The sequence below is a fragment of the Lathamus discolor genome, chromosome 1 (assembly GCF_037157495.1).
Source record: "Lathamus discolor isolate bLatDis1 chromosome 1, bLatDis1.hap1, whole genome shotgun sequence".
NCBI lineage: Eukaryota > Metazoa > Chordata > Aves > Psittaciformes > Psittacidae > Lathamus > Lathamus discolor.
In genome coordinates, this window is record NC_088884.1 from 127848987 (window position 1) to 127863802 (window position 14816).

General features: G+C 40.5%; 1 protein-coding gene across 5 annotated transcripts in view; it reads left to right on the top strand.

Moving 5' to 3' along the window:
• Window positions 1–14816, top strand: part of WDR17 (WD repeat domain 17) — a 62754-nt gene that overhangs the window by 15756 nt on the left and 32182 nt on the right. For 3 of the 5 annotated variants that reach the window (XM_065694855.1, XM_065694879.1, XM_065694890.1), the window contains exons 2-5: window positions 1703–1790; window positions 2667–2795; window positions 3332–3515; window positions 12521–12751. In XM_065694855.1, coding sequence (XP_065550927.1) covers window positions 1767–1790; window positions 2667–2795; window positions 3332–3515; window positions 12521–12751 — 568 coding nt within the window. In that variant the 5' untranslated portion in view covers window positions 1703–1766. Of the gene's footprint in view, window positions 1–1634; window positions 1791–2666; window positions 2796–3331; window positions 3516–12520; window positions 12752–14816 lie in introns of those variants that run through there. The other 2 variants (XM_065694864.1, XM_065694871.1) reach the window with 2 other exon arrangements.

Genomic DNA, 14816 nt, shown 5'->3' on the forward strand with positions numbered 1-14816 from the left:
GACGATGAGTTATAATAATAATAAGATAAATTTCTTTCTGTGGGACTCATGTCATTTGTAACATGAGATGGATTGCAAATGAGCTGCAAGTTGCCATTTATAGAACTGTTCTCTCTAGAATCTCTTTGCTGCAAAAGTCAGAATTAATATTGTTGGCAGAGACAGAAAAGCACTAGTATCTTTTCACTTGTTTCTCCGTATATTTCTATTCTCTTGTACAGTCTCCTTTATCAAAATATTCAGAGGTTAAATGTGTGTGTTTCAGTTCCTTTAGGCATTAGAACAGTCAGAAATTTTAAGCACTATTAATTACAGTCCGTGATATCTTTGAGATGATCAGTCACAAACATTCAATCTGATCCTGATCTTCTGCTAAAGAAGCATCCAAAATAAGTCTCTAAATTTTTTTTTTTTTCTTCTTTCACACTTTCCAATGTGAGAGAGACTTGTAATCTCATGGATGTTGTTTCTTATATTTAGTCATTGCTGGTTTTCTGCCAAGTAGATACCCCAAGCAGATAAGAAAAATAGAAGATAAAAATTGATCATTCAACTTCATTTTCATGCTTTTGTCAATATTGACTAATGGGTTCCCTTGGGTATTCTAAGTCATTATTACTATACCTGTACAAAGTTTTTAGATATACACCTTAGTGCTAATATAATTCTGAAAAATATTTTCCCCTCCATACAGTTGATACTAAGTAGGTGAAGATTGATCTGCAGATGATCTATCTCTCCTAAAGCTGTTACACAGCAATGTATTGCATAACTAACCCTTGCACTTGAACATTTGCTTCCTCAAAACACTTGATTTTGAAAGTATCTTTTTTTATTCTTAATTCTAACACTTGATAAATTGAACAGAACTCTTTTTGTCTTTAAAGATTATAGACGCAGCTTTTTGACCTGAAGATCACTCCTCCATTCTCCATGCAATGTTCTCCCACAAAGTGTCCCTCAGTCCATTAATCTATCCATAGTATGAATGTGTCTTTAAAGGAGACATTGTAACATAGCTGGAGAATTACATTTTTATGTCTGGACCTTACCTGAGCCCATGCTGAAGCACTCAGTGGTATAGTGAAACTCAGCAGAATTGTCCTTCACCACTCTACAAAAGAAGATCCTGCTGCTAGGCCAGCTGAAGTTGTATGTATGAAGAGGTTTCACCTATTGGTTATCTAAATATCCTGTGTATGGGTAGTACTTTCAGTCATGCTCACAGAGCTTTCTTTGGATTGATATAATTTCTGTGCAGAAGCGGTGAATCCTGTTTGTGGTTATTTGGATCGTCTTATGCCATTTGGATCACCATACTGTTGCAAGCTGTGATCCATCCAGTTATCCTTGTCAACTTCATTTGCAGCTGTTTGGTCACTGGAGCCTTCTATAGTGGAGGTAAAACCACAATTATTTCTGCAGGTTGAGAAGAGCTGGAGCTGGCATTGCATCAGTTTACAGTTGGCTTGAATCTGGGACATTTATATCACATGAAGACTGGTATCTAAGTGAATTCAGAGGCCTAGTGGAAGATGTTCCTAGCTGTGACAGGGGGTTTGGAACTAGATGATCTTTAAGGTTTCTTCCAACCAAAACCATTGTATGATTCTATGATTCTGTAAAAACTGACAGCCTTCACTACTTGTTGGCTGCAAATAAATGCAACAAGGCTCATTTTGAACATTTTCTTAAATCACAGAATGGCTGAGGTTGGAGGGGACCTCTGGAGGTCATCTTACACAACCACCTAGGAGTTTAAACCAATGCCTTTGCAAACTCTTTGTCAGGTATGTAAATGGATCATGGAAAAATGGCCTAGCTCATGTGCTCTGAGTAACGTTTTGACATTATCATGAATCAGATATGGCCTAGGTGGTAATTGGTCTGGCCTTGCAAAGCATTTCTTGTGGTTTCATGTTAAAAGTCAGTTGTTGCCTTGGTTTGAGGCAGCTTGTAGTTTGAGACTTATTTTGGACAGGTAAGGCATAGTTTGCTCTACAGTAATATAATAATGTTACACTAAGCTTTGTTTTTTGTTTCCCACAGTTTACTTCAACTTTTTGTTAAACAGTAATTATTAAGAAAATTTAGAAAGTTTTTCCAAAAAGGATTATGATAATAAGTGATGCATAGCTATTATATGCAAGTGGTTTGAAGACTTTTTTAGACACATTGCTTAGCTCACTTAAAACAGAAATATTAGCATATGGTTTACTTTGTCCAGCTTTCTTTGTGGGGGATGAAGGGAAGAAAAGAACAGAGAGGGAATTACACTGTAATACAGAAAGTGTTCAACCAGACTGCAGAAGAAAATGGAAGTGATGAAGAACAGCTGCAGCTAGTACAAATCAAAAACTATTCGAGTTTCATGTGCTGGATGTTGTGTTGTGCCCCCCACCCCCTTTTTTTCTTACTCTCAAATGGATTCCTCTGAAGGGTATTAAAATCCCTCTCTTGGGTAGCACTGAAGCCTGTGAACATCTACTTGGCTTTATTTTGGATACAGTCATTTGTACCTCATAAACAAGATGTTGCTGTTAAAACTTAAAGGCTAGCTATATTTTTAAGGTACATATGTACACATAATTTATGGGAACAAAAATGTATTACTCTGTTCTTTAACATTCTCTCATCTTACAGTCTAATGAATTTCTGTTTTAAAGGCAAAAATGTCACAGGTTAGACAAGTGGGACTTCTAGCTGCTGGATGTCAGCCATGGAACAAGGATGTATGTGCTGCTAGTGGGGACAGATTTGCCTACTGTGCTACCCTTGCTATTTATATTTATCAGGTAAGATTTTTATTTAACAGACTGCATTTTTACGTTGTTGTCTATTTCACTTTGAACCCTTTTGATAAATGTTTCTACACCGCTTTTGGAAGTATGATTGCTACTGAGAAGATGTCTATGTAAAGTTCAATCTTCCATTCAAGATACCCTTTCCAAATTGTTTTTTCATACTCTATCCTGTTTAACATGTTGCAGATAACTAAATGATTTTAATCATGCCTATAAATAAAGCATTTTAGGATTGTATTTGTGTGCAGTTATTAATGGGATATAATATTTTATAAGTGACAAGAGGATAGACTATGTTAATAATGGTAGGGCTAATTGAATATAGCCCTGCCCTATACAACTTTTCTCTCCAAATCATATATATGAAAATTTGATTTATTGCGATATCAGGTACTGACAACTGTTAAATCCACTATAAATTCATATGTAAGTCTAATACTGTTATATGAACTGGTCTCCAGCCAAACACTACTTAAAGTGTGTTTACAAAGCTTGTCTTTCTAAAGTGAATTTTACTTTTTGTTTAGCTGGATCACCGATACAATGAATTCAAGCTCCGGGCAATTATGTCTGAGCATAAGAAGACAATCACAGCCATATCTTGGAGTCCCCACAATCCTGACATATTTGCAAGTGCCAGTGCAGATAGTTTAGTGATTATTTGGAATGTGACTGAACAGAAAGTTGTGGCCAAGCTGGACGATATAAAAGGTATTTCAGACATGAAGATCTATTTGATCTGTACAGAATTTTCATTCACAGGTATCAGAAATTCTTGATACAGAGTAAACACCAAGAATTTGGTAGAGAGGTTTAACACTTGCATAACACAATATTTTTGTCAGATTAGTTGCACCTCATCTTAGAGGATAGTGAGTTTGAGTAAATTGCTCTGAAACATCTAGTGACTGGTAAAGAAAGAAGTTACTCTTTTTTCTAAAATACTTGACTAAAGAATTTGCTTTTCAATTGCCATAGAAACACAGAATCATAGAATCATAGAATAGTTAGGGTGGGAAAAGAACTTAAGCTCATCTAGTTCCAACCCCCCCTGACATGAACAGGGACACCTCACACTAAACCGTATCACCCAAGGCTCTCTCCAACCTGGCTTTGAACACCACCAGGGATGGAGCATTCACAACTTCCCTGGGCAACCCATTCCAGTGTCTCACCACCCTAACAGGAAAGAATTTCTTCCATATATCCAATCTAAACTTCCGTTATTTAAGTTTGAACCCATTACCCCTTTTCCTGTCACTACAGTTGCTAATGAATAGTCCATCCCCAGCATCCCTATAGCCCCCCTTCAGGTACTGAAAGGCTGCTGTGAGGTCTCCACGCAGCCTTCTCTTCTCCAGGCTGAACAGCCCCAACTTTCTCAGCCTATCTTCATATGGGAGGTGCTCCAGTCCCCTGATCATCCTCGTGGCCCTCCTCTGCACTTGTTCCAGCAGTTCCATGTCCTTTTTATGTTGTGGACACCAGAACTGCACACAATACTCCAAGTGAGGTCTCACGAGAGCAGAGTAGAGGGGCAGGATCACCTCCTTCAACCTGCTGGTCACGCTCCTTTTAATGCAACCCAGGATGCTGTTGGCTTCTTGGGCTGCAAGTGCACACTGCTGGCACATGTTCATTTTCTCATCAACCAGCACCCCCAAGTCCTTCTCTGCAGGGCTCCTCTGAATCTCTTTAAAAATCGTAATACTAAGGCTTATGTCTCCACCACCATGGGTGTTCTTCATGAGCAAGGTATGTAAGGAGCAATTTTGGCACAGTGCCGTACTCATCTTGGCATGCCTTTTGCAGCCCCAGTATCTTGAACATGTGGGCTTTGTGGCTCTCTGAACCCAAACACTAACCCTAAACTTGATGACACCATAATATTCAGGCTCATGTCTTCAGCACCATGGATACGCATCTTTGTATGCCTTTTGCAGGCACAGTGTCTCTGATCATGTGGGCTTTTTGACTCTGAACCATAGCCCTAACCCTAAACTTGATGACAGCATAACACTGAGGCTCATGTCTCCACCACAATGGGTGTTTCTCATGAGCAATATATAAGAAGCAATGTTGGTGCAGTGCCATACACATCTTGGCATGCCTTTTGCAGCCCCAATGTTTCTGAACCTGTGGGCTTTTTGGCTCTGAACCATAGCCCTAACTCTAAACTTTATGAAACCATAATATTCAGGCTCATGTCTTCAGCACCATAGATGCTCCTGATGAGAAAAGTTTGTAAGGATCAAAGTTGGCACAGTGCCGTACTCATCTTGGCACGCCTTTTGCCACCACAGTGTTTCTGGACCTATGGGCTTTTGTCTCTCTGAACCCTAACCCTAACCCTAAAATTGATGACACTGTAAGACTGAGGCTCATGTCTCCACAACAATAGGTGTTTCTCATGAGCAAGTTATGTAAGGAGCAATGCTGGTGCAGTGTCGTATGCATCTTGGCATACCTTTTGTAGCCACAGTGTTTCTGGACCTGTATGTTTTGTGGATCTCTGAACCCTAACACTAACCCTAAACTTTATGATACCATAATATTCAGGCTTATGTCTTAAGCACCATAGGTGTTCCTGATGAGAAAATCTTGTAAGGATCAAAGTTGGCGCAGTGCTGTACTCATCTTGGCACGCCTTTTGCCACCACAGTGTTTCTGGACCTGTGGGTTTTTGTCTCTCTGAACCCTAACCCTAACCCTAAACTTTATGATACCACAATACTGAGGCTCACGGCTTCATCATCATGGGTGTTCCAGGTGAGACAGATGTGTAAAGAGCAATGTTGTTGCAGTGGGATATTCATCTTGGTATGCATTTTGCAGCCCCAGTGTGTCTGGACCTGTAGGCTTTGTGGCTTTCTGAACCCTAAGGGTAACCAAACCCCTGACCTATATTACACCATAATTGTGAAGCTCACATCTCCAGCACCATGGGTGTTCTTCATGAGCAAAGTATGTAAGGAGCTATGTTGGTGCCGTGCCGTACTCATCTTGGCATAACTTTTGCAGCCGCAGTGAATCTGGACCTGTGAGCTTTTTGACTCTCTGAACCCTAACCCTAACCATAAACTTGATGACACCATAACACTGAGCCTCATGTCTCCACTGCCTGGGATGTTCCTCATGGGCAAGACATGTAAGGAGCAATGTTGGCACAGTGCCGTACTCATCTTGGCATGCCTTTTGTAGCCCCAGTGTCTCTGGACATGTGGGCTTTGTGGCTCTCTGAAACCTAACCCTAAACTTAATGAGACCATAATATTCAGGCTCAAGTCTTTAACACCATGGGTGTTTCAGGTGAGAAAAATATGTAAGGATAAGAGTTGGTGCAATGCCATACGCATCTTCGCGTGCCTTCTACAGCCACAGTGTTTCAGGACCTGTATGCTTTGTGGATCTCTGAACCCTAAAACTAACCCTAAACTTTATGATACCATAATATTCAAGCTTATGTCTTCAGCACTGTAGTTGCTCCTGATGAGAAAAGTTTGTAAGGATCAATGTTGGCACAGTGCTGTTCTCATCTTGGCACACCTTTTGCAGCCACAGTGTTTCTGGACCTGTGGGCATTGTGTCTCTCTGAACCCTAACCCTAATCCTAAACTTTGTGATACTCCAACACTGAGGCTCACAGCTTCATCTTCATGGGTGTTCCAGGTGAGACAGATGTGTAAAGAGCAATGTTGTTGCAGTGGGATATTCATCTTGGTACGCATTTTGCAGCCCCAATGTGTCTGGACCTGTATGCTTTGTGGCTCTCTGAACCCTAAGTGTAACCAAAATCCTGACCTATATTACACCATAACTGTGAGGCTCACGTCTCCAGCACCATGGGTGCTGCTCATGAGCAAGGTATGTAAGGAGCAATGTTGGTGGAGTGCCGTATTCATCTTGGCATGCCTTTTGCAGCCCCAAAATCTCTGGATGTGTGGGCTTTGTGGCTCTCTGAACCCTAACCCTAACCCTAAAATTGATGACTCCGTAATACTGAGGCTCATGTGTCCACCACCATGGGTGTTGCTCATGAGCAAGTTATGTAAGGAGCAATGTTGATGCAGTGCTGTACTAATCTTGCCATGCCTTTTGCAGACCCAATGTGTCTGGACCTGTGGGCTTTGTGGCTCTCTGATCCCTAACCCTAACCCTAAACTTTAAGATACCGTAATATTCAGGCTCATGTCTTCAGCACCATGGGTGTTCGAAATGAGAAAATTTTGTAAAGAACAATATTGGCGCAGTCCCGTGCTCATCTTGGCATGCCTTTATCAGCCCCAATGTCTCTGGACCTGTGTGCTTTGTGGCTCTCTGAACCCTAAGTCTAACCAGAACCCTGACCTTTATTATGCCATAGAATCATAGAATAGTTAGGGTTGGAAAGGACCTTAAGATCATCTAGTTCCAACCCCCCTGCCATGGGCAGGGACACCTCACACTAAACCATGTCACCCAAGGCTCTGTCCGACTTGGCCTCGAAAACGGCCAGGGATGGAGCATTCACAACTTCCCTGGGCAACCCATTCCAGTGCCTCACCACCCTTACAGTATAGAACTTCTTATATCCTATCTGAACTTCCCCTGTTTAAGTGTTAACTCATTACCCCTTTTCCTGTCACTACAGTTGCTAATGAATAGTCCATCCCCAGCATCCCTATAGCCCCCCTTCAGATACTGAAAGGCTGCTGTGAGGTCTCCACGCAGCCTTCTCTTCTCCAGGCTGAACAGCCCCAACTTTCTCAGCCTGTCTTCATATGGGAGGTGCTCCAGTCCCCTGATCATGCTCGTGGCCCTCCTCTGCACTTGTTCCAGCAGTTCCATGTCCTTTTTATGTTGTGGACACCAGAACTGTGCACAATACTCAATCCCACTGTCCATATCAGCGACAAAGATGTTGAACAAGACCAGTCCCAACACCAGTCCCTGAGGGACGCCACTCCTTCCTGGTCTCCAGCTGGACATTGAGCCATTGACCACAATTCTTTGTGTGCAGCCATCAGCCAGTTCTTTATGCACCGAGTGGTCCACCTAGCAAATTGATATCTCTCCAATTTAGAGACAAGGATGTTGTGTGGGACAGTGTCAAACGCTTTGCACAAGTCCAGGTAGATGACATAAACTGCTCTACCCCTGTCCATCAGTTCTGTAGCCCCGTCATAGAAGGCCACCAAATTGGTCAGGCAGGATTTTCCCTTAGTGAAGCCATGCTGGCTGTCACCAAGTACCTTATTGTTTTTCATGTTCCTTAGCATGCCTTCCAGGAGAATCCGCTCCAAGATTTTCCCAGGCACAGAGGTGAGACTGACTGGTCTGTAATTCCCCGGGTCTTCCATTTTCCCCTTCTTGAAAATGGGGGTTATATTTCCCTTTTTCCAGTCATCGGGAATGTCACCTGACTTCCATGGTTTTTCAAATGTAATGGACAGTGTCTTAGCAACTTCATTTGCCAGTTCTTTCAGGACCCGTGGATGGATTTCATCAGGTCCCATGGACCTGTGCATGTTCAGGTTCTTGAGATGGTCTCTATCAGATCCTCTCCTACAGTGGGCCCAAGATCTTCATTCTCACAGTCCCTGCATCTGCCTTCCAAGACTTGGGTGGTGTGGTCAGAGCATTTGCCAGTGAAGAGGCAAAGAAGTCATTAGGAACCTTAGCCTTCTCAAAATCCAGGGTAGCCAGTTCTCCTGATAGCTTCCGAAGAGGGCCCATGTTGTCCTTAGTCTGTCTGTTCGCAATTGATTTCTTTTTGAGCTGAAAAAAAATAATCCATCACTGTATAAAAATGTGTATAAGTTTTAAACCTTTTGTGTTTTAATGATAACTTTGCAGAAGTGAAAGCAAATAAAATGTAGCCTAGGGTGAGCAGATAGGCTGAGTAGAAAGGGTCCAGTAGTCCAGCAGGTTTCAGAGGTAAGCTCAGCCAGTGGTCATCTGGAAAGTCCTCTAGAATGGCATCCTCTAAACAGAAAGGAAAGAAAATTAATTTCTCTCTGCTGGCGAGGAAGGACATGACGATCCAGACAGAGGTCCCTCATAAACATGTAGCTGTCCAGGCATCTGGCTGTAGTGAGTGACAAAGCCTGTTGGCTACGTTAGATTGTGACTGTGTAAGATGTCAAGAGGTTGATGATTTGCTCTGCATGGTGGCAGAGCTATGGGAAGAGGTGGAACGGCTAAGGAGCATAAGAAAATCTGAGGAGGAGATTGACTGGCAGACCCACACTCTAACATCCTTGATGGAAGCACGCCAGACACCCAAACCAAAAAACTTCAGGATCCTCTATCTTGCCATCAGGCAGATTTAGGGGACCTAAGAGACAGGGGTGTTTGGAAACAGGTTACTCTTCAGAGTAGATGGCATATTATCCCCCAGCTCGTGTCACTTTCCAAGTATCCCTTTATAACAGATCCAAGGTTCTTGTACTTCAGGATCAGGAAAGTGAGGAAGATGATGAGAAGGGACCATCCAGGTCAGAAGAGTTCCCACAGAAGAGTTGGTAAACACTTTGTATTACAACCAGCTCTACTACAAAAAAAAAAAAAAAAAAAAACAGGAATGGTTGTGATTGGTGACTCTAAGGCAAGCAGAGGGCCCCATATGCTGACCTGACCAGACTCACAGGGTTGTCTGCTGCCACCCTGGGGACAGGATAAGGTACTTGACCAAAAAAACTCATTCGTCTGATATGTCCCTGCAACTACTATCCTTTACTAGTCTTCCAGGTTGGCAATGAGGAAATCTCTTCAAGAAACCTGAGGGGACTCAAGAAGGACTCCTGCCAGTCACAATCAATGGCAATGATTGCATCAGAAAAATCTCATTAATTAATTCCTGGCTTCATGACTGGTGTCAGCACCAGAATTTTGGGGGTTTTTGACCGTGGGACAGTGTACATGGCACCAGGCCTGCTGGCGGCAGATGGGGTACACCTGTTCCAAAGGGCAAAAGGATTATAGCCCATGAGCTAGCAGGGCTTATAGAAAGGACTTTAAACTAAGTTCAAAGCGGGAAGGGGATAACACCAGGCTTGCTAGAAATGAGCCATGGGGTAGCATGCTGCCGTTGGAGTCCAGATCCACAGGACAACTTAAATGTATTTGTGCCAATACGTGGGCAACAAACAGGAGGAGTTGGAAGCCACTGTTCAGCAGGGAAACCATGACATAATTGCCATCATAGAAATGTGGTGGAATGATTCACATAATTGGAGAGCTCCAGTGGGTGACTACAGGCTCTTCAGAAGGGATAGGCAAGGAAAAAGAGGTGATGGGTTTGCATTGTATGTCAAGGAGTGCATCAACTGTCTTGAACTCAATGTTTTGAGTGAGAAGGCTGAATGTCTGTGGGTGAAGATTAGGGGGAAGGCTAACCAAGCAGATATCCTGATAGGAGTCTATTCTAGACCACCCAACCAAAATGAAGTTACAGATAAAGTGTTCTCCAAACAACTAGGAGAAGTTTCATGATCTTTTGCCCTTGTTCTCCTGGGGGACTTCAACCTACTAGATGTCTGATGGAAGTACAACACAGCAGAGAAGAAGCAATCCAGGAGGTTCTTGGAAGGTGTGGAAGATAAATTCCTAACACAGCTGGTTAGTGAGCCAACTAGGGGAGATGCCTGGCTAGATCTGCTGTTTGCAAACTGAGAAGGACTGGTTGGTGATGTGATGGTTGGAGCCCATCTTCGGCAAAGTGATCATAAAATAATTCAATTTTCAGTCATTGGAGAAATGAGTAAAAAGGTCAGCAAAACCTCCACCTTGGCCTTGAGGAAGACTGACTTTGGCCTGTTTAGGATGCTGGTTGGCAGAATTCATTGGGAAACATTACTAAAGGACAAAGCTAATGGCTGAACATGAGCTATTTTGTTCCCAGGCAGCCTAGAAGGCCAGTGGCATCCTGCCCTGTATCAGAAACAGCATAGCCAGCAGGTCCAGGGAAGTGATCATCTTCTTGTACTCAGCATTGGTGAAGCTGCACCTCAAATGCTGTGTTCAGTTCTGGACCCCTCACTACAAGAAACACATTGAGGTGCTGGAGCAGGTCCAGAGAAGTGCAACAAAGCTGGTGAAGGGTCTGGAGCACAAATCTTATGAGGAACAGCTGAGGGAACTGGGGTTGTTTATTCTGGAGAAGAGAAGGTTCGGGTGGGTACCTTACTGCTCTCTACAACTACCTGACAGGAGGTTGTAGTGAGGTGGGGGTTGGTCTCTTCTCCCACGTAACAAGCGATAGGACAAAAGGTAACGGCCTCAAGTTGCACCAGGGGAGGTTTAGACTGGATATTAGGAAAAATTTCTTCACACAGAGGGTAAACAAGTATTGGAACAGGCTGCCCAGGGAAGTGATGGCATCACTGTCCCTGCTAGTGTTCAGGAAAATGTGTAGATGAGGCCGTCAGTGATTTAGTTTAGTGGCGGTCTTGGCAGTCCTAGGGTGATGATTGGGCTTGATCTTAAAGGTCTTTTCCAAGCTAATTGATTCTATGATTCTTCAACAGATTCAAGTTAAATTATTCTAGGTAAATTATCAGATAATTTGAAAAACATTTTTTTGTTTAAATACACTGATGCTTGTCTACCTGCATCTTCTCCCAGAACTTGTAGCTGTTGATTTGGAGATTGTAAGAGAAGTCTAGGGGGTTAAAAGTTTGTGTCTGTCCCATTTCCCTGCCCAGTTTGATTATTCCCTTTAGTCAAAACCAGTACCTGGTTTTGTGTTCCTGAAGTCAATCTCTGTCAGGTGTCCTTACATCCTACATTTGCATTCTTGGAAAATAGGTGCAACCCAAGAACAGGGTCTCAGGATCTAAGACACTTCAGAATCCCCTGCTCTGTTCTTTTCAGAATGCTTAGTATACCTCTGAAAACTCTTGTATGTCTTACATATTCTGCAAAATGAATAAGTGGGAAAATAAAACTCAGTCATTTGATCTATTCTGAAAGGAATATTGTGTCAGGTTTTGCCACGTTTAAGTGTCTAAATGCAAACAGTTTTGAATTTTCAGCTTGGAGAGTTTGTCTTACCATCATTTATTCCCTCAGACACACATTATAAATTATGAGGATAATGAGGGTTGGAGATATTAAGGTTGAAATCCTTAAACTGAAACGCATACGGTCAGTTGTTAGGCAACTGAATTAGAACTGTCATAGATCCAGAAGGAAGCTATCAAGAGAACCCTTTGATTGCAAAGTTAGCTTTCCAATTTTTCACAAATATGTGCCTCTATTGTATTTATCTCTGAATTAAATTTCATTGTGTTTTGCAAAAATAGATATTCTAAAGTTTTCAATATTTTACCAGCTTAGTAGAAAACAGCTTACAGTAAAAGAAAGGTGAATGGAATTGTGTATGAATGAAAGTATTGTTTACAGCATCAGGCCTATACTTTTTCATATGTTTAATTTTTATTTGGCGCACTAATAGTATAGGTATCAGTATAGTAATAGGTATCATAAAATACAGCCCATAAAAGTAATATTAAAATAATTTGGGAAATAATTGTATTTCCTGCCTAAGGATATGTATAGATTACTTTTACACCATAAGATGTTCACACGGTTGTCTAAATTTCAGTCTAATCATTTTTATGTAGTATTTATGTAGCATTTCTGTGGCTTTTCAAGACAATTGCTGGTACGGGATCAAGCAGTAATGCACTGAATATCATATTGTGCTTCTCATAAGGTTTACCTGTATGTTTCAGGAATTCCTGCGTCACTTAGCTGGTGCTGGAATGCAGGCGATGCAGTTGCATTTGTGTCCCACAGAGGTCCATTGTACATTTGGACTATCTCAGGACCTGACAGCGGGGTAACTGTACATAGAGAAGCACATAGTTTTTTGTCCGACATCAGTCTGTTCAGATGGCATCCAAAGAAAAAAGGAAAAGTAGTATTTGGACATACTGATGGAAGCCTATCTATTTTTCAGCCAGGTAAAAACTGATACGGTAAAATATTTGGTATATATCTGTAATTCTGCACTTTTTCATTTAGGCTTTGTAATGTGTGTATGTACATAAAACTTGCTCTTGGTTCATAGTATCCTTCCATATCACAAAAATATATTTTCTTAGATAAAGAGCACAGAGCATTTTCTCCTTTTGTACAATCCAGTTTTTCACAAGTACAATAAACTGTTTTATTAGGGAATGATAACAGCCGTGATCTTCTACTGAGCTATATTTCCTAGCAAGTTTGTTCTCAATGGACTGACTTGAATCTTTTGCTTAGGCTGTTACTTTGAAAGAATACGGAGCAATCTTACTTTTCATTTAATATGCTTTCTTTACACTATTAGAAAAAAAAACAAAGAATTCTTTTAGCTAAAAACATAGATGTGTTTAAGAACATACTGTGAAAAGTTTGACGGACAGATAAATTCATTAAAATATGTTTCAAAAATAGGTATTATTAAAAATAGATTGTATCACGATAATAAAGTGTAAGTACAATTACTATGGTTACTATTTTATAAACAACTTTAATATGTGTCTTAACTTGGATAAGGCTATGTTTTCAATTATATCTGAATGTTATCTATTTTATCAACTACAGATTTCTAGTTTGCAATTTATAGTCAAAATTCACCTGACTTTTGTAATTGATAGCTTTTAAAAAATAGCAATACATAGAAGAAAGTGGTATCAAGAGTATGAGTATAGGCCCTCTATTAAAAAAAAAAAAAGGGGGGGGAGGCAAAGAATTGATGCTATTCAATACGGAGTAGAAAGCTAATGTTTTGCTTTGAGACCAAAGCTCAGCCCTCACCTACCTCATGTCAGAATGTATAAAATGACTTGTCACCAGACCAGAATCTAGTTTATCACTAAGTGAAATAAATTAAAAAAAAAAAAACCCAACTTATTCCTTACTTTTAAAGGTTTCAGTCCTTTTGTAGGAAATCCTACAGAACACTGTCTTGAGAGAACCTGAACATACACAAGTTCCTCTTAATAGCTTCAAAGTTCAGTGTGATTGACTCTAGTCTCTCTGTAAAAGTGTGAGTCACTGCTGCATAATTAGCAGGCTACATAATTTTTTTATTTTTTTTTTCTCATTATTCTTATCTACTAAGGTTTTTCTCATGGCTTTTCTTTTTATTAACTCCAGACTGTCCGTTAATGTAGCAGAACATTTAGTGTGAATAAAAAGTATGCAAGAATTTGAGATTAGTACCCTATTTTTAAAGAAATACAGTGCAGTCATATAGAGCCAAATGCTGTTGATTAGTTTACCTCCATTTGTTCTTAAAATAAGCACACTGTGACTCAGTTGCATGATTCATAGTGCTGATGTCTTCTTTTAATGGAAAATAAAATATAACAGGGTTTCTATGAGCTTTACTTCTGGAATCTTTTGTGACAAACAGGTAAAACTGAATAGCTCCTAGATATCCATACTCTCTCAGCAGCTGATTGTGCTTTCTTGGGACTGAAGTGTTTGAACATGACAGGCTTTGAACACTCAAGGATTTTTTTGTCTTTTGGTTCTTGTAAAACTAACTGGAAAATGACCGTTCTGCCTTATTTTTAGTTCTTAGTTTTCATTTGAATATTGATTTTTTTAGTCAACAAAAAAGTCTTAGCTGAAATGTAAGCAAGGGGAAATGGTTAAAAATGTGAGAATCCCCAAAATTTTTGCAAATTTAAAGCAGTTATAATATTTCTGATGTTATTCCTGTTGTTATTCTTGATACTTCAAAAGAGACAACTGCACTTCTGCATTTTTCTTATATACAAACATATGTGGAGGGCTTTTTTCCCTAGAAAATCATAATGAAAGTTATTTTAGTGTTAAAAATGTTCCCTAGGGAACAGAAACTTTTCAGGTTTTTTTTTTAAGTATGTGTCAGAAGAGGCTTTGTTCTACATCAGTCATTAAGAAATATAGGTAGGTCTTAGCATTTATCATAATATGGCAAATTAATTGTATTCTTCATTATTAAAATTGAAAATTATATTAAAAATTGAATAATTGAAGAAGTCAATTCCTTTTTTC